This window comes from Hyaena hyaena, unplaced genomic scaffold (assembly GCF_003009895.1).
Source record: "Hyaena hyaena isolate Hyena2069 unplaced genomic scaffold, ASM300989v1 scaffold_682, whole genome shotgun sequence".
In the NCBI taxonomy this organism is placed as follows: domain Eukaryota; kingdom Metazoa; phylum Chordata; class Mammalia; order Carnivora; family Hyaenidae; genus Hyaena; species Hyaena hyaena.
The window spans coordinates 910,379-934,276 of record NW_024081315.1 but is presented as its reverse complement, the minus strand read 5'-3'; the positions used below and the strand labels follow the sequence as shown (position 1 = coordinate 934,276).

The 23,898-nt window shown below is 45.2% G+C and overlaps 1 protein-coding gene across 2 annotated transcripts in view; it reads left to right on the top strand.

Moving 5' to 3' along the window:
* Nucleotides 1–23,898, top strand: part of PTK2B (protein tyrosine kinase 2 beta) — a 131,660-nt gene that overhangs the window by 45,637 nt on the left and 62,125 nt on the right. For both annotated transcript variants that reach the window (XM_039217356.1, XM_039217355.1), the window contains exon 2: nucleotides 19,791–20,031. In XM_039217356.1, coding sequence (XP_039073287.1) covers nucleotides 19,828–20,031 — 204 coding nt within the window. In that variant the 5' untranslated portion in view covers nucleotides 19,791–19,827. The remainder of the gene's footprint in view (nucleotides 1–19,790; nucleotides 20,032–23,898) is intronic.

Below are 23,898 nucleotides of genomic sequence, written 5' to 3'. Positions count from 1 at the left end.
TCAGTAGTGCAGCCCCTGCCAGGACAGCTCTCCTGGATCCCTCTACTCTGCTCTGGACACACGAAGAAGACCTAGAGCCAGATGCAGCGAGGGATGAAGAGATCTCACACAGGTCCCAGCTTTGTTTGCCCTTCTCTGAGCATCAGATGTGGGAAGCTCATTTCTCTCCCTCATCAGATGGAGGCATCAGCCTCATCTGCTGTGACCTGTTCATTCTCATTCTCAATTCCTGTTAAAATAAAGATTCCTACCTGTTGCCCCACCCGTTTATTCTGATGGGTAGATCTAGAGTAGGTCTCCTGTATTTGCATACACGCAAGAAGCATTCAGAGTTTGGAAGCCACTAGACTGGGTGATCTCCTGGACCCCCCCTCCAATGCTAAATTCTATACCATTCTGATAATCTGGGCTCGTCCCTGTGGGTAAATTCTGAGCACCAAGCACAGAGGCCATGGAGGACAAGAGTGGAAATAACTTCTCAAGTTTCCAGACACTAAGTACAAAAAGGGTGGGAAAAAGAACCCAGATCCCCTTCCTGTGTTGGTCCTGCTCAAGTTGCCTTAACAGGATACTTAACACAGATTCAGTGACTTAAACAGCAAATATTTGATTCTCACTGTTCTAGAAGCTAGAAGTTCAAGATCAAGGTGTCAGCAGGCTTGGTTTCTTCTAGGGCCTCTCTCTTTGGCTTGTAGATGGCTGTCTTCTTACTGTGTCCTCACATGGTCTTTTCTCTGTATGCACCTGGTGTTTTTTGTGTGTCTGAATTTCCTCTTTTTAAGGACACCAGATTGGATTAGGGCCCACCCTAATGGCCTGATTTTACCTTAATTACCTCTTTAAAGTTCTTATGGCCAAATACAGTCAATTCTGAGGTCCTGGAGATTAGAAGTTGAACATGGGAAGCCCTTAAGCCTGCCTCGTGGGGCTGTGTTCTTTCCTCTGTTCCACAGATCTCACCCATGGTGGGCCTCTTCTCCCTCCTCCAAGTTATGCACTCAGCACTGCCCCCCAACCTTTGGTGAGCCCTGTGTCTACTAAGTGTACCATGTCCATCCACATCTGGTTCTGTGCTCTGCCCCTATGATCTGTTTGTTTTCAGGAGGACCATGGGCCATGGCAGTAAGTGGGGTAGCCTGTGTTCTGGGTTCTTTATTCTCCTCACCTGGCACCCAGCCACGTGCAATTAGACACTTGACAAATGATGGCAACGCTGACAGCCAAGAATAGATCCTGAGGGTGGGAGGTTAGTCTGCTCAGCCAGTGCTGTGGGGACGCAGGGGGATGTGGTTGCCAGCTCAGTACAGGGATGAGCAAAGACCAGAGTTCAGAGTGGAGTGAGTGTCCAACAGGAGCCACATCTGTGATTGCAAAGCTATGGGAGAGCGTCTTGGGGGATGTGCCTTCCAAGCCTACATGTAGCTCTAAAATCCTAAGAGCTTAAGACTAGACCCAGACAGCTTCAGGGCAGACTCAGGTCAGGCAGGTCTAGGCAGACCTGGGGAGGCTTGACTGTCCCCTACCCAAGGCCCCTGCTGAAAGACTGAGGTGGCCTCTGGAGGTGTCCAGTTGCCATCACTGGTGTTAGCAAAGCTCATCCAGACTGATTTCTATGGACTTCTTGAGGAGGGTATTAAAATGTGGTTAGGCGCTTAACTCTTGATTTTGGCTCAGGTCGTGATCTCATAGTTCGTGAGATCAAGCTCCACTCAGGCTCTGTGGTGACAGTGCAGAGCTTGCTTGGGATTCTTTCTCTCCTTCTCTCTCTGCCCCTCCCCTACTCATGCATGCTCTCTCTCTCTCTCTCAAAATAAAATAAAAATAAAAATAAAAATAAAATGTATATGAACATCAGGTTGTCTTGGTATGGAATGATCTAGGAACACCCTATCCCAAATAATCTTGTGTCTCTGAAGTCCTGTGTTTAGAACCAAGACTGGTCAGGCAAAGCGGGGGGGCGTGGCTCATCCTGTCAGTTTCCAAGGCAGAGCCCCAACCCACCAGGAGCAGTTGTAGAAAAACTCCTTTAACACATCATAGGGAGGGACTCTCCAGTATTAAAAATGGTCCATAAAAATGGAATGAGTGGGCTGTCTTTGACAAGAATGAGTCCCTATCATTGAAATGTTTGTGTGGATGCTTGATAGAACCAGAGGAACACATAAAATTTGTGATCATGACCAACACTTGACATTAGGGGTTCAAAGTTTACCAAGTGTTATTATATACATTATTTTTGTTAATCTTCATAACCATTCTAGGGAACGGTATTCGCACATCCAGCTTTTGTGAGTGAGCTCACTGAGGTTCAGGTCAGTAAAAGGATTTGTTCTAGACCGGTTGAGTGGGCAGGATCGACCCAGAAGATGTGCTTCTTCCAAACCCAATAGGATACAAACTTTCTTCTCCTGAAAGCCTCCTTTGGCGCTAGTTGGGAGGCCTCAGTTCTGATCCTTTTTCTGCAGCCTGTTGAGTGTGGGTCTTTACCTTTTCTGAGCCAGCGTCCCCTTCCCTGGGAAGTGGCCAGCACCACCTGCTGAGAGAAGAGGGAGGAGACAGGGCAAGTGCTTTGTGAACGGTCACTTGCTACTTCATGTGTGAGAGATGAGTATTTCTTTTTTTTTTTTAATAGTTTATTGTCAAGTTGGTTTCCATATAACACCCGATGCTCATCCCCACAAGTGCCCTCCTCCATGCCCATCACCCCCCTTCCCCTCTCCCCCACCCCCATGTGCCCTCAGTTTGCTCTCAGCATTCAAGAGTCTCTCATGGTTTGCCTTCCTCCCTCTCCCCAGCTATTTTTCCCCTTCTTCTCCCTCATGGTCTTCCATTAACTTCCTCCTAATCCACCTATATGTGCAAACCTATGGTATCTGTCCTTCTCTGCCTGACTCTCAGCATAACACCCTCAAGTTCCATCCATGTTGCTACACATGGCCAAATTTCATTCTTTCTCCTTGCTAGGTAGTATTCCATTGTATAGATAAACCACATCTTCTTGATCCATTCATCAGTTGATGGACACTTAGGCTCTTTCCGTGTTTTGGCTATTGTTGAGAGTGCTGCTATGAACATTGGGGTACATGTTCCCCTATGCATCAGCACTCCTGTGAAGGATGAGTATTTCTACCTGAGGCCACCATTAAAATGTAGATGCCCTGTCTACATTCTGGGCAGGCAAGAACATAGGCTTGGTTGGAAGAATACTCTCCCAAGAGGGCACTCCATGGTGGGCAGGGTGAAGTAAAGATTAGAGAGGTATTGTGTGCAGGTGTGGAAGGTTCTAGAGGACAGAGGCCTCCTCCTGTGTTTAACTCTGTGCCTGGTGCTATCTGCAGGGTCAGTCTTTATGGGATCACTAGGATTCTTGTACCCACCAGCAAGATTACCCTAGGTAACATGGGCTGCCTAACAAAACTTCAGTCCTGTGGTTATACCCTTCAAAAGATCCCTGCTCTGTTCCCACAGAGTTCAGCTCTGTGTGTTTGGGAAAGTCACTTAACACCTCTGGCCTCATCTATAAAACAAAGGAGGTAAAAAAATAAAAACAGATCACTTATAAGTCCCTTCAGTGCTGATTCTCATCACTAATGAGTTTATAATTTAAGTTGCTCTGTTTTCCCTGATATCAATATCCTAAATCATTCTCTCTCTCTCTCTCTATTTTCCTGCCACTCATATTTTATTTCTCAGCCTCTCACTTCTCCCTCAACAACCCAGAGGCTTTCCTGTGACTAATGATTTTACCTCCCCGAATTTTAGATCTATGAGAGGACTTCAGGAAGCATCTAATCTGGTCCTACAGCTTCACCCCAGAATTCAGGGCCCCTGAAAAGTGTTTTGTGAGTTCTGCAAACATCAAAGCACTTTTCTGCCAAACAAGGCAGAATTAAACCTCCTCCTGAAACCAGGCTATCATTTTTAACAGTTTGAAATATTCATGCTCAAGACTTTGTTGGAAACACATTCCTATCCTCTAATCTCTTCACTTTTATTTTTGTTGATGAGAACACTGTGGTCCCCACAGGTGAGGTGACTTGGCCACATTATCGAAGGATCATTGTGGCATTTGAGTTGAATGTGATTCAAAAGAATTACATGCTATAGTTTGTGTGTGGGTATGTATGTAAGGAATGAGAAAATTCTCAGTCACCAGAAGGAAATGAATAGAACTGGGTGTTTTTTAGGAGGTTCCTGAGGCCCTGGTGGTGGACGTAAGGCCCACACCGCCCTCTTGCCTCAGCCCTGTGGGTGGGGAAGGGTCCCAGAGCTCGCTCCCCTCACCTAGCCTGTTCTGGGCCACAGAGCACTTTCTGGCTTCTGCTGTGCTCTCTCCCTTTTGCCTCAAGTCTGTGGTGAAGCTGTGGGGAATGGGGTTACTGTTCTTTTTTTCTGACTTCCTGTGTGCTTCAGAAACCAGTGAAAGAAGAACGAAAGGCAGAAAGGGTCGAGGACCGTTATGCCAAACATAGACCTACACCCGCCACGGGGGGATCTGGATTCATGACTTTTACAGAATGAGAGCCCAGGATTGTGGCTTTTCCACTCTACTGGGCCGCTAGGGAACATGCCTGGGGCTGAAGTAGGTAGTGGGGATCTCACTATTTTGAGGCTTGGATCCAATATATATATATACAGGTATCCAAAGTGGTTTTTGAGAACTATTCATCCTTGAGGCCAAACCTATCAAAAAGGAAAACTAAATTGCCTTTCTACTATAACTGTTTTAATTCCTCTGTATCTCCTTTTCTGCATACAACTGAGTTACAACCATGGCAGTGTATTTGTGTAGTCAGTATGCATATGATCTTCAGAGTTTTTATAGTACTTTGATTACATACAGACAGGAACCAATGTATGAGTGCAGCTCTGTACCTCAGTGAGAAGGACAGAGCTATGGAAAACATTCTATGTTTCTTTTTTCTTTCTTTTCCTTTTTTTTTGAGTCACATATTGCTGAGCCCATAAACTCCCATTCACAGGTCTCCTACTCAAATAGTGCCCCACAGCAGACTCTACAAGTCTATTCTTTCCTGGCCTCACCTGGCCACCTGGCTTAGTTTCTATGCCTGACTTTGGATCCACAAGAACTTTCCCTTCTATAGCTCTTTTAAAATGATTGAGCAGTAATTTTGCTTCCCTTCAGGCTCAGAAAATTTTAGGTTGGGTTTTTCCTTCATGTTTTATTATTTTTTTAACCAGGGGAAAAAAAGATCCTGCCCCAGTTTGAGCAGGCTGGGAAGATTATGGGAACAGGGCTCTAAGCTGGAGGGTTTCTTGACACTGCGGTTAGGAGCCCTGACCTCAGAACCACCATGGCTGGAGTTTGAAAAGAGTTTCCCCAAATCTTCTGAGCTCTGAATAAATGAAACCCCTTGTTTCTTCTCTCTCTGTCCATTTCCCAATAATGGGTTTGGGTAACAAAAGACTGAAACAGAAACCGCTACTGTGCTCTGAAATAAGACACTCAGAGACAGCCAGGAAGGGTCTGCATGTGAGAGTCGATTTTAACGCTGTGAGACCCATCACCATACTGAGTACTTGTCAAACACTTCCTTGTAGGGAGAAGCCTACAGCGAGGGAATCGAGAGATCTGGGTTCCAGCCAAGAATCCTCACGTTATTTCTCTGAAGCTCAGTTCTCACAAGAGAGACCGGGACCAAACAGGCTGTTTGGCAGCCCCCACCACCCATGCACTTGTATCAGAATCAACTGGGATGTCAGCTAAAAATACAAAGGCTGGACCCAGCCCTCGAGGTCTCCACTCATTAGGGTGGACTGAGCTTTGCACTGTATACATATACTTATGTCTAGATTGTTACAGAAAAACTATTCAGACACTTGTTACAGATGGTAAGGCAGACTACATTCGGGAGGATTACAACAATGGGGTTTTGCAGTCAGGGAATAAAATTGAAATAAAACAAGAAAAAGTAGGCATTTATAGCCAAGGAGTAGGGTGGGGAATCGGTGGATGGAAAATTGTGAAGAGGGCAGAGTAATTCTTTTTTTCTTTTTTTTAAGTTTTTTTAAAAGTCTTTTTTTTTTAGTTAATTTCTTCATTTTGAGAGAGAGAGAGAGAAAGAGAGAGAGAGAGCATGAGTAGGGGAGGGGCAGAGAGGGGAATTTCAAGCAAGCTCTGCGCTGTCAGTGTGGAGTCAGATGTGGGGCTCAAACTCATGAACTATGAGATCATGACCTGAGCTGAAATCAAGAGTCAGATGCTTAACCAGTTGAGCCACCCAAGCGCCCCAAAGGGCATCTTTTCTAAATGGACCTCACAGAATTCCTGCTGTAGGCTGGCAGGGCCATCGGATATTACCTAGTGGGTGGGGATGGGGTAGGGGGAGAGAGATTTGATCAGATATCAAGAGTAATCAGCTATAGAAGGCAGAGAATGCTGGCTAAGCTTCCCTAGCAGGATCCTTACTAAAGATGGACTCCATAAGGACAGAGATAGAAGCTGAAGCTCAGGTTCATCGAGCCATGCACTCAAAGGAGCCCGACTGCAATTTGGTCAAGGAGAGGGTCCTTGTCGATACATGTACTGACACATGTGCACACAGCCAGGGCAGGGAAGCCATGGGGCCAGGTGCTGTTTGAGACCATGTTTCAGATCCAACAGTCTACTCTTTTCATAATTAGAATCCAGAGCCCCAAAGGACAGTACCCTGGGGACCAAGCAAGACCTCCTCCATGGACATCCTTGGACCCCACATCACTGCAGGGTGTAGGGGTAAAGAGCCTTCACCTGGTGCTGTCTGAGCTCTGGCTGAGCCACAGCTCTGCTCTCTACTTGCTGTGTGACCTTCAGGAAGCCCCCCCCCCCCCAGCCTCACCTCCCTCATCTGTGGGATGAATGATAACAGTACCTACTACCTTTTAGGTGTGTTATTAGGATTGATTGAACCAACTCAGCATGCACATGAGGTATTGGCTCAGGAAGGGTCTAGCGAGGTGCTCTGTGCTAACTGCTGTTAGTTCCCAGAAGTGAGTCCTTGGTGCACAGGTGGAGGGAGGAAGGGGACACATGCTCAGGGTCGCAGGGCTGGAGAAGGAATCAGGGTCACAGGTGCTGCCAACATTCTGTCTCTTAGAGGACTGTCTACAGTTGAAGGTAACTTTCTGTAGTCCCGGAGTTTTCTTGACAGGTTATATTGATATATCTCTCTGCCCTATTCACCCCTAATCCTGATTGTGGAGAGGATCCAGAAATCTGGATTTCCAGGGCTTGTTTGTTCTCTAATCTAGCTTTGGGGTCAGGGGATTGGCCATTCTCTGGGCTACATGCAAAGCACAGAAAGGAAGACTGTTACAGGGGGGAGGTAGAGATGGACAGTGGAAAGAGGGCTGCCTTCTATCTGTATGGAAGCCACTGATTTTTTTATACATATTTAATCAATTTAACAGTAAAAGAACTTAAGATCTTTTATCTATATGCCATTCGAAATGTAGATATATTTTTATGTCATTATAATCAGTATATAAGCTTCATTCCCTATCACTTAACATTTTTATACCAATATTTTTATGTATCACCACTGCTCATACTTTAATCGTAGTTTATCATCATTGATATTGCCTAGAATACCCCCTAAGCATTGCCCTGAAGACTTTGTTCTGATTTTACTATCTCACTGTTATAAATCACACAAGTATGAACATCTTTGTGCAAAGGATCTGTGATCTCCCCCTTTAGATATATGGGATGAGTTTCCCCAAATTGGGTGACAAGGTCAGTATGTGTGAGTTGCTTTATATTTAACAAGGTTGCCCTTAGAAAGCCAATTCTGAATCAACTCTGGCAATTGTGCCTGTTTCACTTCAAGGCCATAAACATAAGACATTATTATTTTTCTATAGGTGTCTTGGCTTAGTTAATAGACTTGTATCTCAAAGTTGTTTTTATTAGCATTTTTAACTGCTGAGGATTTTGCCATCTATTTTAAATTTCCTCAAGTCTTTTCACAAACAGGTGGCATCCTGCTTTCTTGACAGGGCATCTAAATTGCTGTTTTGTCCAATTTGCAAGAAAATGAAAGCTGATTGCTGTAGGGTACAGATGGGGGCCATGGTCATGTTTAATGGTTTTGATATATGTTTACATAAAGCAAATTTGTATACTGGATCTGCGAAAAGGAGCAGATTGGGAATTGGCAGGTGGAGAGGCTTATTCATGAGGATGTTTTAGCTATTTTCAAGGTGGTAATAGATGAGGGGACAACTGTTGGAACTAGCTTTGTACTTTCTCATGGAAAAAAAAAGTGCTGGCGTTTTCTCTCTGATGTTGATTTTTTTTCCTGTTTATTAAGTGTGTTGTAAGAGATGACAAAAAAAAATTAAAAGTTTACATTGCCATCATCATTACGCATGATAATATGTCCAAGGCTGGTGTTCCTTGTCGGTCATGCTGCCTGGCTAGAAATGAATGAGCTTATGTGTAAGGTTTTGTTTGAGCAGAATACCAGGGACACATAGAAAAGCAGTGTTCATCTGACCTATCCTCTCTGCATGTGTGTATACAATGCCCTGGGCGGGGGGTTCGCTGAATGGATTTGAGCTGTGAGCATAACCTTGCATTTGCTGGGTTAAAGGAGGAACTCTGAGGGGTGCCTGGGTGGCTCAGTCAGTTAAGCATCCGACTCTTAGTTTCCATTCAGGTCATGATCTCCTGGTTCCTGTGCTGACAGCACTGAGCCTGCTTGGGATTCTCTCATTCTCTCTGACCCTGCCCAACTCACCCCAACTCACGTGTGTGTACACCCATGCACTCACCGTTTCTCATTCTCTCTTTCTAAATAAATCAATGAACTTTAAAAAGTAGGGAAATCTGAGTTCTGGTCCGCCTGTACCTCCTAACAAAGGCAAGCTGCTCACTTTCTCTCCTCCTTCAAATGGGAAGGACATCTGCTTTGAGAAATAATCAACAAGATAGCAAGAATGCAGATGCTCTGGAAAGTGTGTGGTCCTGCAAATATAAAGGCCCTCTTCCCTCCTGTCTCTCTGTTAAAGTTTTTTCAATCCTTGACTTGGATGAGGGAGTAGTGTCTTCCTTTCACATGGCAGGCCCTACAACCATTTGAAACCAGCAATGCTGTGCTCATTTCCCAAGACTCCACTCTCCCTTCCCTCCTGCATCATATGATGGAGCCCCCAAGGCTCCCAGGCTCTGTATGTCCTCCCCCTAGAATGCAGCCCCTCAAAACCCAGCTGCCTAGAATGGCAGTGCTGTTATGTGGCCACGTCTATGCAAAGCTCTGGGGAAAATCACCGTTCTTTTTTTAGGGATTTTCTAGTAGCCCCAAAATGTATTGATCTTTCTGGCAGTCAGATCACAGTGACTAACAGTGACTTCACAGATAGCTTAAACCCCATTTTTTAAACTCATGCTGTTGTTAAACCACATCTTCCTCATCCCAGATTGGGAAAGATTATTTTTTAATCTTTGTAAAGAACTTCACATTTGTCCTATTTCACCAGCTACATTTTGTCTTACCAACCTATGCAGATTTCAGGGGTCCTTTGTGGCCTGCAATTAAAGTCCCAACCTCTCCCACTCTTGTGCTTAACTTGGCACTTCTTGTCTGTTAACCACAAACTCCTTAATGCCAAATTAAAAGGTGTGAACAAGGGCCAATTAAAATAGCAGTCGGCGCCAAGTGAATATCAATCAGCAGTCAATGGAGAAACCATTGACCGGTTATGAATTCACCTGCTTGTCATCTGCCCTCCTCATTAACCTCTTAAAAAAATGGAGAAGAACGCAGTCAAATACCCAACTGAAGCATTGATTGGTCAGGGTACCAAATTTCCCTGCTCAACAGCCAACTCTAATGTACACAGACAGGGAAATGGGATTTGCTGGAGTTGAAGGCTGGGCGAAAAGGAAAAAGTTGAGATCATGACTCAAAGCGGAGAAGCTGGAGAAGAATTTAGTTTCAGGTTAGAGATGACAAAGAATATGGTTTTGAAAGCTACAACCTTTAAGAGGCTGGACTGTAACAGAAGCCCCTTGGAGGGAAAAGCACATCTCAAAACTCCGTGCTTCTGTGCACCTTTTATATTGCTGTCTTGAAGTGCCGGTGGTAAGACTGCAGGACTGACCACGAGGGTCGAGGGTCAGAGGTGGCTGGAGGCAAGTCCTCTGAAATCTGACTCTGAAATCTGCACCCTCCCAACCCCCACCCAACCACTGTCCAGGCAGAGGTGTGTCAGAACCAGCTCTGGCAAGCTGACGGCACCCATTCCTCCCCTAAGCCACTTTCAGCAAAGTCATATTGGCAGCTTGGGATCAGCCACAGAAGCATTTACACCAGGGAAATTGGAAAATGCTACAAATCAGGTCACCTCTCTGCCGTATTACCAGTTGTGAAATCCTTACCTGGGACTCATCCCTACTGCCCCGCTGCCTCCCAGCTCACACCTGTGGTTCGTCTTATGGCCAGAATTATATAAATATATATATATTTTTTAACGTTTATTTATTTTGGGGGAGGGGCAGAGAGAGAGGGGAACAGAGGATCCAAAGCGGGCTCTGCATTGCCAGCAAGCAAGGCTCAAACCCACAAACCATGAGATCATGACCTGAGCCGAAGTCAGATGCCTAACTGACTGAGCTCCCAGGTGCCCCCAGAGGTATACATTTTTTTAAGGTTTATTTATGTAACTTGAGAGAGAGAGAGAGAAAGCATTAGCAAGGGAGGGGGGGTCAGAGAGAGAGAGAGAGAGAGAGAGAGAGAGAATCTCAAGCAGGCTCTGCACTGTCAGCGCAGAGCCTGATGCAGGGCATGAACTCACTAACTGTGAGATCATGACCTGAGCTGAAATCAAGAGTCAGACACTTGATCAACTGAGCCACCCAGATGCCTCCAGAATTATATTTTTAAAATAAAAATCTGTTTCTCCATAGGGTGAAGTTCAAATTCCTTAGCATATTGCCACGATCTCTTCTCATTTCCCAACACCCCTCACCACCCTCCTCCCCAGCACTACATTATGTAATGTGGTTTCCCAATCTTGCTGTGTCATCTTTTCCTGAGATCCTGGGGCCCCTGTAGGCAAGTGCTCTTCTGGGCTCCTCAAGCAGACAAGCAGGAACCTCTGTCAGATCCCATATCATGCTGTGCCTAGTTTGTGTTTATCTCTTTCCTCTTTACTAGATTATGAGTCTCTGCTGAACAAGGGCCCTCTTCCTTTTTCTGTTTATCTGCAGATGGCCCCTAAAACATAGGAAGGCAGAAATGGAGGGAGGAGAAGAAGGAAAGAATAGGAGAGGGGAGGAAGGAAGAAGGGAAAGTGGGGGAGGGGGAAGGGAAGAAGGAGGGAGAGGAAGCGGGAGGGAAGAGGAAGGGAGAAAGGAGAGACAAAAGTAGCCACAATCACTCATGAACTGGCCTATAGGAGCAAGGCTGGGGGAGCAGTGGAGCCCAGAGGCCACACAGGAGGTAAGCAGAATCTGCCTAGCTCTAGAGATCAAAGTCCTTGAACTAGTGAAAAGAACAGTAACAAGGAAGGACAGGGTAATGTGTCTCTGTTACGCCCCTCCATCCCCCCAGCTGACAGCCAGCCCCACATCAGCTGGCCTTTGGGTTGGTAGGTGCTGGCAACAGAATGATCCTGAGTGGGTGATGCATGTGGGGGTGGCAAGCTGCAAATGTATAGAACTTCAATAAATGTTTTTTGAATTACATTGAATTATAGCTGGGGATAATCACAATCTTTCTGGTTCCTTCCTTTGAGAGGTGATGAGGAGGGATGCCTGGAGAAGAGGGGAAGGGATTAACCAAGTAACTGATTGGGTGGTCCCGGAGTGGGCATGGCACTGGCCCCGTGGGAAGTGGGGCTGAAAGGGCCTGGGCTGGGAGGGGAGGTGTGTGTTGTGTGGCACCAGCAGGGCCTAGCTTGCCCAGAAATGCAGGCCTGGCTCCCTGAGACTGCAAGGTCACTGCCAATTAGTTAAGTGGCTGCTCTCAGCAGGCCTATTGCAGAGGAAAGGCATGTGTTCCCCATTTCGTTGATGTGGAAACACCAAAAGGAAGTGACTCAGAGACAGAGTGGAAATAAAGTGTGTGTCTCGTGACATTCTGGCTTCTGCTAGATCCAAAGGGCTTATGTTGTGGCTGTCTCCTGTGAGGCTTCCTTCCATTCTTCTGTGGTGTTGTCAGGACAGATGATGGCCCTATGTGCGTGCAGAGTGGGAGATAGGGGTGATCTTTTCAGGTGCGCAGGGAGCTGGAGAAGGAAGGGGGGTATTGGAGAAAAGGCAGCCTCAGAGCAGTGGAGACTGAAAGGGCTGATCCCCGACTCACTAGACCAGGCTAATGTTTTGCAAGTAGAGACTGGTATTGGGTTTCTGATTCTTTCTTCTGATAAGTCATAGGCACTTAAAAAATACATGTGCCAGGGAATTTACAGAGTTAACCTCTGATTCTCCAGAAAATTCTGCAGGAAAGGTAATGTCAGCCTCATAAACCAAGAGAGGAAACTGAAGTTTAGCATGGTGACCTTGTCCAGATCACACAGCTGGGAAGTGGCAGAGACTTAAGACCAACATGTTGTCTGACTCTGAATTGCCTTATGAGTAATACCCCAGACTTACATAGCATGACAGCCTCAAGCACACAAGTTTTAAACCCAGATCTGCTGAGTCAGCTTAGTGTACCTTCTCTCTGACATCATGCAATGGTCTCTCTCCATGCTCCTTCAGATCACAGGCAGAACTTCAATCTTCGAGAGAAGGATTTTACCTTCAAGATTCCCAGAATCTGCTCTGACGTTTGGTTCTCTGAGAAGCCAAGCTCAATGTCATTCACCAAAGACTATCACTGTCACTTGATAAAGAAATGAGCATTGGAAAACCAACGAAGGAAGAAAGATATAATGTTAGAATAAAAGACTGCCCTTCAAAAAGAATCCATTGGGCTTTATGATGGATTCTCTATAGTGTCCTTATTTTTCCCATTTTGCCATGGTCACTCGCATCAAAGGCCATCATCCACCTACCTACTGCTGCTTGGGAACTCTGACCTGTCCAGATTGATGTCTTCAGACCTCAGAACCAATTGGTGGTAGAGCTGGCTACCACCTGCTAAGCATGGTGGCAGGACATGACACCAGCCCTCTAGTCTTTCACAGTTGGCATTGAAGCTTGGCCTCTTAGAGAACCAGACATGAGGGCTGATGCTGAGTAAAATGCTGGGTAAAATGCATTGTCTCGAGGATTGGAAGTCCTGCCTGGGATCTCAGGGAGCATGGAGCGGGGACCAGTAGTTGGAATGGTGGCATGATGTCAGAGAGAATGTGCACACATCAGACCCTGGCTTTAAAACTCATGTGCTTGGAGCAGTCATGCCACATAAGTCTGGGCATTACTCACAATGGACTTCAGGGTGAAGCAACATGGTGGCCTTAAGTCTCTGCCACTTACCAGCTGTGTGATCTAGACAAGTTTATCTCACTAGGACTCAGTTTCCCTTTTAGGGGATATGAAACTAACATTACATATCCTGCAGAATTTTCTGGAGAATCAGAGATTACTTACATAAATTCCCGGCACACAGTATGTGTTCAATAAAGACATAACGTTATGCTACAACATCTTAAGTGCAAGATTGTACTTTTCTGTGATATTGATGCCTGTGACCCTGTCAGCTTCCCCTGCCGGGAACACAGCCCTGGGCACAGTGGTAACCCAGAGGCTCTGAAGGGACTTAAATCCTGCTTCAGGACCCTGTCTTTTGGCAGGTGAATGCCTTGCCATTCAGGAAGGGTATCATTAATTTTCTTCCTGAAGACTTCAGGGACTCAGAGATTGTGCAGCTTCCCTTACTACCCATTACAGTTTTGAGCCAACTCATTCTTTTAGCCAATCAAAACCTTTCCTGTTTTACTTTGAGCCCATTTCCTTGTGTTTGTTATTCTTTGACTTGGATTTGGGCAGATCTGGGTTGGGAGGCAAGCTGGAGCCCATGACGGCTCAGATCCAGGGTTTCTGCTGGTGCCAGAGGACCTTCTCTCCTCTCACACTGCTCACAGGGGCTAGGGCAAGGATGAGATGCAGGGAGGGATTACCAAGGCTTGAGGGAGGGCAGGTCTTGACTGGAAAAAGGGACAGTACTTTTGTCTCACAAGTTGAGAGTCAGAGGATTTGAGGGTCCTCAAAATATAGAGACAAGCTAGTGATGAGAAATTCAAGTAATCAGGCAAAATCGGGAGAAATAGACAAATACTGTCATCAGAAATAGGAGCTAGAGTCAGTGGATTATTCTCATATCTCCCAACTCTGTGTTCAGTGACATATGTTGGTGGCTTGAAATCAGCCATGGTGGGAATATTTACACCCTAGAAACTGGCTAATGCTGAAAATCCAAATTTTTCCCCCCTGGAAGGGGGAACAAGGTATGGGGAATACAGATAGACAAGATTTTGGAAAATAGGCAAATGATAACCATGATGTTAAAGCCTTTCATTTGCACTCAGCTTTATTGCTTATAATGAATTTTCATTTATGTGTTTGTGTTTTGTCCTCACAAACCCTCTATAAAGAAAACAGGACAGGGAGCATTACCCCCATTTTGTAGGTGAAGCAAAGGAGGCCTAGAGAGGTTAAATAACTTGCCCAGAGTTTTAGAGCTGGCAAGAAAATGAGCTGGCAGAGACAAGAAGAGAAGCCCACATGTGAGGTTGAGGACTATGTTCTACAAGACCCTGAAGGCAGGTGGCTGACGATTCCTTACATCACACATTTCAGTTACTCTGCTTCAGAGAGTTTTGGGGAGATCCTTTGGCAGTCCATGCAGATCAGAGCTGACAGATGGGATTTGGGGGTGCTCCTGAGGAAGTTTCCATGTGTCAGTGGAGATGTGGTCCCATCTTTCTGGGCCCACGTCTTTTGACCAAACATGTGAGTCCCTTCTGGGAACTCTCACAACCGAGTCCAGGCTTGGGGAGGCAATGCTCCCTAAGCTGGAGGACCTCAGGATTCTTCACAGACTGGGGATATTCAATGCCAAGTTAACATATTACTCCTCACATGGAGTTTGTGCCAACGTCAGTAGTATCAAGAGATACTACCTTCTTCAGAGGCAGATGGGAAAGTGGGAAAAACTTTGTACTTGAATTCAGATCTGCTGTGGGATCCAAGTTTGCTACACAGCAAGCAGGAATCCTTGACCATATGGCTTAAAAATATCTTATGTTTTCTTATCTGTGAAATGGACATACTCATCCACTTGCCCATCTCCAAAGAGATGCTTAAGTATGCTTGCCACATACTCATATTTGCCCATCTCCAAAGAGATGCTTAAGTATAAAGCACATTTTTGGAATAAATAGCTGAAGGATACTGCTGCAAAGGATTAAAGGCAGACCTGCAGGACTTAGCTCTGGCTGAAGGTGGAGGTAGATACTGAGTGACTGAAATGGTTTTGCAAAAGTATTTCAACAGGAGCCATGTTGACCACTAGAAATGATGGCTCCTAAACTAAAGATCTGGAAAAACTGATGAAAATAAGAAACCAGGATAAATGGGAAGGCAGCAGATGGATGTTGGGAGAAAGCGGTGAGAAAAAAGGAATGTAGGGTCCTCTAGGCATGTTGGTGGTGGCCAATGCATCCATCTGGGTGGGCTGTGCTGTCAGATGTAGACTATGAATGTTTCTCTTTGCTCAGGGCAGAGGTGGGGGATGGCTCCTGAGTGGGCTGGATGCTGCCCAGTCAGTCTGGGTGAGGGGTCAACTATCTGGCTGTAGTTTCTCATCATTCCATTTTTTTATTAATAGACTTTATTATTTTTTTGGCACAGTTTTATGGTCAGAACAAAATTGAGACAAAGGGACAGAGATTTCCAAATGCTCCCACTCACTCACATGCACAGCCTCCCCAGCTATGGATGTCCCCTACCAGAGTGGTACATTTACTACAGCAGACTTCACGTCACTATCACCCAGAATCCATAGTTTATACTAGGGTTCACTCTTGATGTTATACACTCCATGAGTTTGGACAAATGTATAATGATATATATCCATCATTATAATATCACACAGAGTACTTGCAGTGCCTTAAAAATCCTCTGTATTCAGCCTATTCATCTCTTCTTTCCCCCCAGCCCCTGGAAGCCACTGATCTTTCTACTGTCTGTAGTTTTGCCTTTTGCAGAATGTCATATAATTGGAAAAAACAGTGTGTAGCCTTTTCTGATTGGCTTCTTTCAGTTAGATGCCCTTAAGTTTCCCCCACATCATTTTGTGGCTTGACAGAGCCTATCTTTTTAGCACTGAATAATATTCCATCGTCTGGATGTACCACAGATTATTTACCCATTCACCTACTGAAGGACATCTTGGTTGCTTCTGAGTTTTGGTGTTATGAATAAAGCTGCTATAAACATCCATGTGTAGGTTTTTGTGTGGACATAAGTTTTCAACTCCTTTGCGTAAATACTAAGGAGCACTATTGCTGGATCGTATGGTAAGAATATGTTTAGTTTTGTAAGAAACCATCCAACTGTCTTCCAAAGTTTGCACCAACAATGAATGAGAGTTCCTTTTGCTCCATGTCCTTATCACATGCTTACACCCTCTTGGCTGTTCCAATTTAAAAACACCACATTTCATTGACTGACTGCAGCTGCATACATTTAATTTTTTTAATGTTTATTTATTAACTTTGAGAAAGAGACAGAGCACAAGTTGGGGAGGGTCAGAAAGACAGAGACACAGAATCTGAAGTAGGCTCCAAGTTCTGAGCTGTCAGCACAGCTGACTCAAACTCACAAATAAGATTTCTAACTCACCTGCTCTATCTCTGCCCCTTGTTCTGCCTGTCAGAAAGGTTTTACCTGCCTCACTCTTAACTTCAGCCCAATGGCACACAGAATATGTGAAAATGGGAGTTCCTGCGTTGCACCAGGTCTTTTGAATTTCACTAACATGCTATTTCTACTTGTTATTCTCTCTCAAACTCTTCTCCCATGTTTCAGTGAGTCCCTGGGGCATCTCCTGTGTGCTCACTGGCACCAGTACCCTTTGGATGAGAATGGTGTCTGGGCCAGGGGGCATTTCCTAAACGGCAACCCACCTCCTTCATTGTAGATGCCTAGAAGCCATGTTGTATGACCTACAGCTGTGGGCATAGCCCTTCTCCTCAGCTCGGAGTCCATGTCCTCACTGGCCAACATGACAGCACTGATTATGCCTGTGGTTTCCAAATGGCCTTTGGAATACAGGCCCTTTGGCTTCCATCCGGTCTGCGGGGATAGATGTCATGTACCACTCCACTTCCTTCCTACCCCAACACCTGTTTTATAAAACTGCATCATGGAGCTCCTGCCTGAAAACTAGTCTATAGAAATAGATACCCAGGACCCTATGTGGGTCCATAGACACAGCAGTTCCTGAATCTGGGACCAGCTAGGTGTAGGTCTAGTGCTCTGTGTGTGTTGTGTTGCGTTGTGTTGTGTATGTGTATGTGTGTGTGCGCACATCCCTGTCTCTATGACTAGACTATATGCTCTTTAGGAGCACACCTTCCCTCATCTTCACATCCTATTGCAATCTGTCATTGTCCCATCTAATATCCCTTTGGGTCTTAAAATTCCAGTATTCTGCTTACTTCTGCCTACCAGCATCTGTATCTTTGTGCCTGTGATTTTTTCTGGCTCCCAAGTCCACTCTGCCCTTGTGTAGAACTGGCTGGCAATGCTGGGAATGATGACTGTAAGAGAAGGTGTATAAATACCCCCCGCACCCCCCCCCCAGAAGAAGCAAATCCACAGCATGTCTGTAGCATGTCCCGGCTCTCGAAGTCCCCAGCAGGACTGCACTGCAATGGATAACTCCATTGACAACCCTCCTTTGGTGTCTTCCCTTCCTCACTTCCTGGGATAGCCTCTTAAGCTATTTCCTCTGGACACCTTCCTGAGAGCATGGGGAAATGGAGATTCATGCTCAGTACATAGCAGAGTATTGGCTCACAAGACATGTTCAGTTGACATTTAATGAAAAATGACACAGGGCACCTGGGTGGCCCAGTCGATAAAGTGTCTGACTTCGGCTCAGGTCTGCTCTCATGGTTTGAGACTTCGAGCCCTGCACCAGGCTCTGCGCTGACAGCTTTGGATCCTCTGTCCTCTTGTCTCTCTGCCCCTCCCCCACTCGCATTTTCTCTCTCTCTCTCTCTGCCTCTCTCTCACAAAATAATAAGTAAACATTTTTTAAAAAGGAAAATGGCATGGATACTTCTAGAATATAGACACTAGCCTCTAAAATAATGTAGACTAGATATTCTTTTCTCCTTCTTTCTTATCTCACATTCTGGCTGCCCTTGAGAACTCAGGCTGGCACTCTGCCCATCGTCTGGCTGCCCGTGATGGAAGGGACATGCCCTGCTCTTCCCTCATCCTCACAGCATCTCCTTCGTGCCCTCATAATACACACTGGCTGTTTAAAAGGAACAAGTCCTTGAAGCCAATGACTGTCAACATCTTCCCTGCTAGTGTCCAGTACAGTGTGTATAGGTGATCATAACTTTGGTTCTGGTTCTAAAATACTTGCCTCCACATTTGTGTTTTCACGTTATCAACTCCATCCTTTTGGCCCCAACTGCTGGTCTAAAAATGTCCCCCTAGAATCATAGTGTCTTGTTAGAGGGGAGATCATTTTTTTCTGTAAGAATGAATTCAGAATGAGAGCTAACGTTAGTCTAAAAAGGTGGCTCCCATTCCAGGCTAAATGTTAGAAAAATCCTTAGAAACTTAAAAATGATATGGCCTCTCCCTACAGGCCAACTCAGTGGCCATCTCTGGGCACAGGGCCAGATTTAGGCTTTCTTAAAAGCTTCCCAGAGGATCCTAATGTGGAGCCAAGATTGACACCACCAGCCTGCAGATAAAACTTGCATTGTTCCCTTGGGGTGCTTCCTCTTTAGAGCAGTGAGGAGTAAACCCTATAGGGTTATGTTGGATCAGAAGGACAGGAGCCATTTTGCAGGGACTCAGGGAGAGCTCAAGATTCCTGGGATTCTCACAGTCTACAGAAGGGTTGACCAAACTATCATCCAAATGGGGCTTTTGGTTGACAAAAGGGCCTGGGCGCCCAGCCCAGCCTTCTCCCACCTGGCAGAGAACCTCCCAAATTGGGCCGTGGGAGCACTATTCCTCTTGAATTCTCCTGTGTGCAATGAACAGTGTGCTGTATGATGACTTCCTGTGGGACTGAGGCCTCCTGCCCAGAAAGTTCGGGCTGGAAGCTGCGGGTGGGGGCAGACAAAGCCATAAGCTCATGGACTGGCCCCCCACCTGGGCCCTTCCCTGCCTTCTCCGTTGCAGCTCCCTCCGGGCCACCCATTCTCCAATTCTGCTTCTTCTCTTATCCCTGTTTCTCTCCTGCTATTTTCTACTGTCTCGCTCTTTGCTTTTTCTGCTCAGCTGTGCCTTGGAACCATGCTGCAGCCGCCTCCTCGCGCAGCTGCGCTTGCAAAGTGTGGGCCTCTTGCCTAGGAGCCAGTGTGGGAGGAGAAATGGGATGGAGAGAGGGGCTTCTAGAAGAGAAAGCTCCCAGCCTGGGAGCTTGAGGTCCTGGGGTTTCATACCCAGATGTTAATACAAATTGCTCCTTTGTGTTTTAGCTTCCCCCAGTCAATAAAGCTGGATGCCTTTAAGGGGAGTTTTTGAGAATGGGAGCAAGTGTGGTTTGCTGAGTCCTGGAACTTGGTGGGTGCTGTCCCTGGGGCATGAGGCATGTGGGCCTACTCAGACTCATTTTGGGGCTGTTCCTCTGCTGTCTCCACAGGCCTGCAATGTGCCGGCCCTAGCTGCCGCCTGAGAGGATGTCTGGGGTGTCCGAGCCCCTGAGCCGAGCGAAGGTGGGCACGTTACGTCGGCCTGAAGGCCCTCCAGAGCCCATGGTGGTGGTGCCAGTAGATGTGGAAAAGGAAGACGTGAGGATCCTCAAGGTGTGCTTCTATAGCAACAGCTTCAACACTGGGAAGAACTTCAAGTTGGTTAAATGCACTGTGCAGACCGAGATCCAGGTAAGTGTGGCAGGCGATACCTGCTCTATCCAATTGTCAGCCTCTTGTCTGTCTGTCCCCTTCCTGGGCAGCTGAGCATCTCTCAAATGGGGACACCAGGAGAGACGTTCTCAGCCTGCAGCACCAGGTCCCCTCCCTGGGGTTCTGCAACCAACTTAACTGGGGCAACAGATTTTATTTGAACCCCAGATCATTTGCCTTATCTTCGATTCATCTCATATCAACTTGTCCAAGATTTATGACATTTGAAGCCCTGCAAGGGACATAAGAGCTTCTACCCTCAAGGAGTATACACTCTGATAGAATTAGGGTTAGAGATATAAGCAAGTGATCACATTCTAAAATTGAACAAAAATGGTAAAAGACATATGCTTAGCACTTAGAGAAAGGAGATTGGAGGATAATAATGAACTAGAGACACCCTAGATGAGGTAGATGGTTGTCAGTCCCTTTCTAAGACAAGGCTTCAGTCAGCTCATTCTCATCCAGGGTCATGGAACCTGTTTTGCAGGTGTGGGTGCCCACCATCATCCAGGCACCTAGACACCAGAAAGCAAGTTCACCTTAAGCAAATGTATAAGAACTTGTCGTCAAAGGCAGATTTAAAGTACACTGATTTTAAACACATGCATTTATTGAACAATTACTGTGTACAGCCTAGATCCATCCTTCAGCACACATTCTCTCATTGAATCCTCCCAAGAACCCCATGAGACAGCTAGAGTGAGGATATCCCTTTTCACTGCTCAGTGTATGCCCTCTAATGATGCAAAAGAAAGCCAAATTGGTTTTCAAAAAGTGCCTTGGTGGGTTTGCAATTTGAACAAGGAAGCACAGGACTTTGGGGAAAACTAACCAGCTTTGAGAAAGCTGAATGAACTCTTTTCAATCTCTTCATCCCCGATCCTTCTCCTGTCCCAAAAGTTAGTATCCTCTAAACTCAATGAGTGTCTCTTCTGGTTGGTGCTGGAAGCAGCCACTCCATGTCTTTCTCCTTACCTACCTTCTGTCTATCACAGAACAATCTGTGGTTCAGTACACCAGAGCAGAATGTAACTGATTGAGTCACTGCTTTGGCCAGTTAGCACAGTTGATCATGGTTCAGTTACTCTCTCTATTCCCTGAAATTGATTTGATAAGTGCCTTATTTGTTCATTTTATTGTTTTAGAAATGTAGGCAGAGCGTGTCCTGAGAGTAAGCACTGGATACCTTCTTTCAGAGAGGTGTTTTCATATCTCCTTATCTATCTACTTTTTGAGACTTCCTTTGAGTATATTATCTTTGCAGTTGGCTGATGTCATCCACTGTGGGTTTTGCTAGTTTAATTTTCAGAAGTTAACCTGCCTTCTGCGTTTGGAAGGGGGGAAACCTCCCTGCCCTTTATGCTGAAAACCTGAAAGCATCTGATTGGTCTAACTCTACAGAGTTACAGTGAAAAGGGACACAGAAAGATAGGTACTTTCCAAGGTAGGGAACAGCAAGAACAAAAGCAGGGAGGTTGCTAAATAGTGAGTAGTTTGGTTGGGGTAATATGTGTAATATTTAGAAAAGTGTCAAAGTTAAGATCAGAAAGAAAAAGTTGATGGCAGATAAGGGAGGGCCTAGAATGTCAGGCTGAAAAATTTGGACTTGGACAGGCACTAGGGAGAAACACAAAGTTTTTAAGAAAGAAAGGAGCTTTCCTGGAGCTGATGATGTGCTGAGAGCATAAGGAAAAAAAAAATACAGCTGGGCCTGTAGAAAAGAAAATGAGGCTCAAGCCTAAGAAGAATGGCTAGTACTCGAGGCATTATCTAGGTGTGAGAGCAAAGGTAAAGAAGAACAAAGAAAGAAGTGATAGCTTTCTAGGAATTTATCTCTAAACTTTAGATTTGCCTATTTCTAATCTGCCCTGCAGGCACAAGGCACCTGCATATTGCAAATGGCCATGGCTTTAAAGCCAACTAGACCCTGAGCCAGATACTGCTGCACCCTTATTGGTTATATGACCATAGGCCCACTACTTAACCAAACTGACTTCAGTGTCCTCACTTGGGGATTATGTCCACCTCAGCTGTGTTGTAAGGACTGAGACGGTAGATGAGAAGCACCTTTCACCTAATAGAAGCTCAATCATCGAAAGCTACTGATTGAGTGAGTATTAGGTCATTTCCCCCACTCATGAGTCCAAAGATTTTTAATTGTTCTTCGAATAAAGTTCAAATTGTCTTCTTTTAATGTTTATCTACTTCTCTGTCCTATTTTCAAAGAGAGAAGTAAGATGATCAGATTGGTGTTTTCGAACATATATAATGTCCTGCAAGATATTAAGAAGTATGTCCAAGAGAAGGGATTTTATGGTCAAAGAAGTCTGGGAAATGTTTGGTTAAACAATTCCAAATAGATTCTTTGTGACAGGACTTCCCAGAACCTTAAATATGCTGATATGTCTGGTAAATCACTAAGAAAGGGCCACAGAGGAGATGTTTTCTTCACTAAACCATTTCTTATTTGCCTAAGAAATCTTTCTTTTAAAAGGTGGACTACTAGTTCTCTGGAAAATAATTTAGGGATATGTTTTCCCTCAACTCTTATAGCACTACAAAAAGGGCAGGAGAGAGGAAAGGCTGGGAACAGGAGATGGATTAGGGAGCTGTGGCCATAGTGCAAGTGGAAAATGATGAAGGCCTGAATTAAAGGAGTGGCATTGGAGGAAAGACAAGTCAACACATCTGAATACATCTAAGGAGGCAGAGTTAAGATAATTTGATGATTAACTGGATATAGGGAGGGAGAGAAAGGAAGGAGACAAAAATGACTCAAGCTTTTGCTTGAGTAGGTGTCAGGGCCATTCATTGAGATACCAATAGAGATACCAATAGAGACAGGAAGGGTGTTCTGAGATTTCAGCTTTACATGTGTTGTGTTTGAAGTGTGTATGAAACACCCCCATGGAGGCACATGGTCCTGGAGCTCAGGAGGAAGGAAGGACCCAGAGAGAAGGATTTTGGAGTCATTATGAAATGGATATGATGTGAATGAGTAGAACAAATGAGGAAGAGTTATAATTAGGAAATCCTGGGAAATCAACTTCCATGAGGCTGATAGAGAAAAGGGGCTAGATGAAGGAAAAAGAAGAATTATCTAGAGAAAGATGAAAAGAACCAAAAGAATAGGCAGGGGATACAAAGGCAGAGGAAACTTTGAGGAAAGAATGGTTAGCAGTTTCAGACACTCAGAAAGGTCAAGTCAGAAAAGGCTAAAAATAGGTTCATTGGCTTTGGTAACAGATGTCATTATCTTTTGCTGGGTAATTTCAATGGAAAGATGGAGGCAGAAGCCATTATGAAGTTGGTGGGAGAGTGGAGACAGTGAGTATAACCAATATTTCAGAGAGGTTTTGATCGTGAAGGGAAGGGAAGAGGAGAAGGCAAGGGGAACAGTGTTATTGGAAGAGGGAACAACATATTTCCAGCACAGATATACCAGCAGAGGTAGGAGATGCAAGAATGAAGAAGAGGGAGGAGTCAAGAATGGCAGCCCTGGTTCAGGTAGACAGAACCTGGAAGGTCCTGAAGTGGGAAGGTATATGGCAGGTTTGAGGCTATGAGATATCCAAGGTTGGCTATTTAAACTATGCTAAAAATTTTTGGTTTCATCTCATCTTTTGTGTGAAGCCACTGATATAGTAGTTGAAACATACGAATGGCATGAAATTGCATTTTTAAAAGATCACTTGAGTTACGTAGTGGAAAATATATTGGAAGAAGGCAAGAATGGTTGTAGGGAGATGTTAGGTGGCTATTGAAGTGATCCATATGAGAGAGGATGATAACTTAGATTAGGAGTGTAGTCATGAAGGTAATGATGATGATGATCATGGTGAT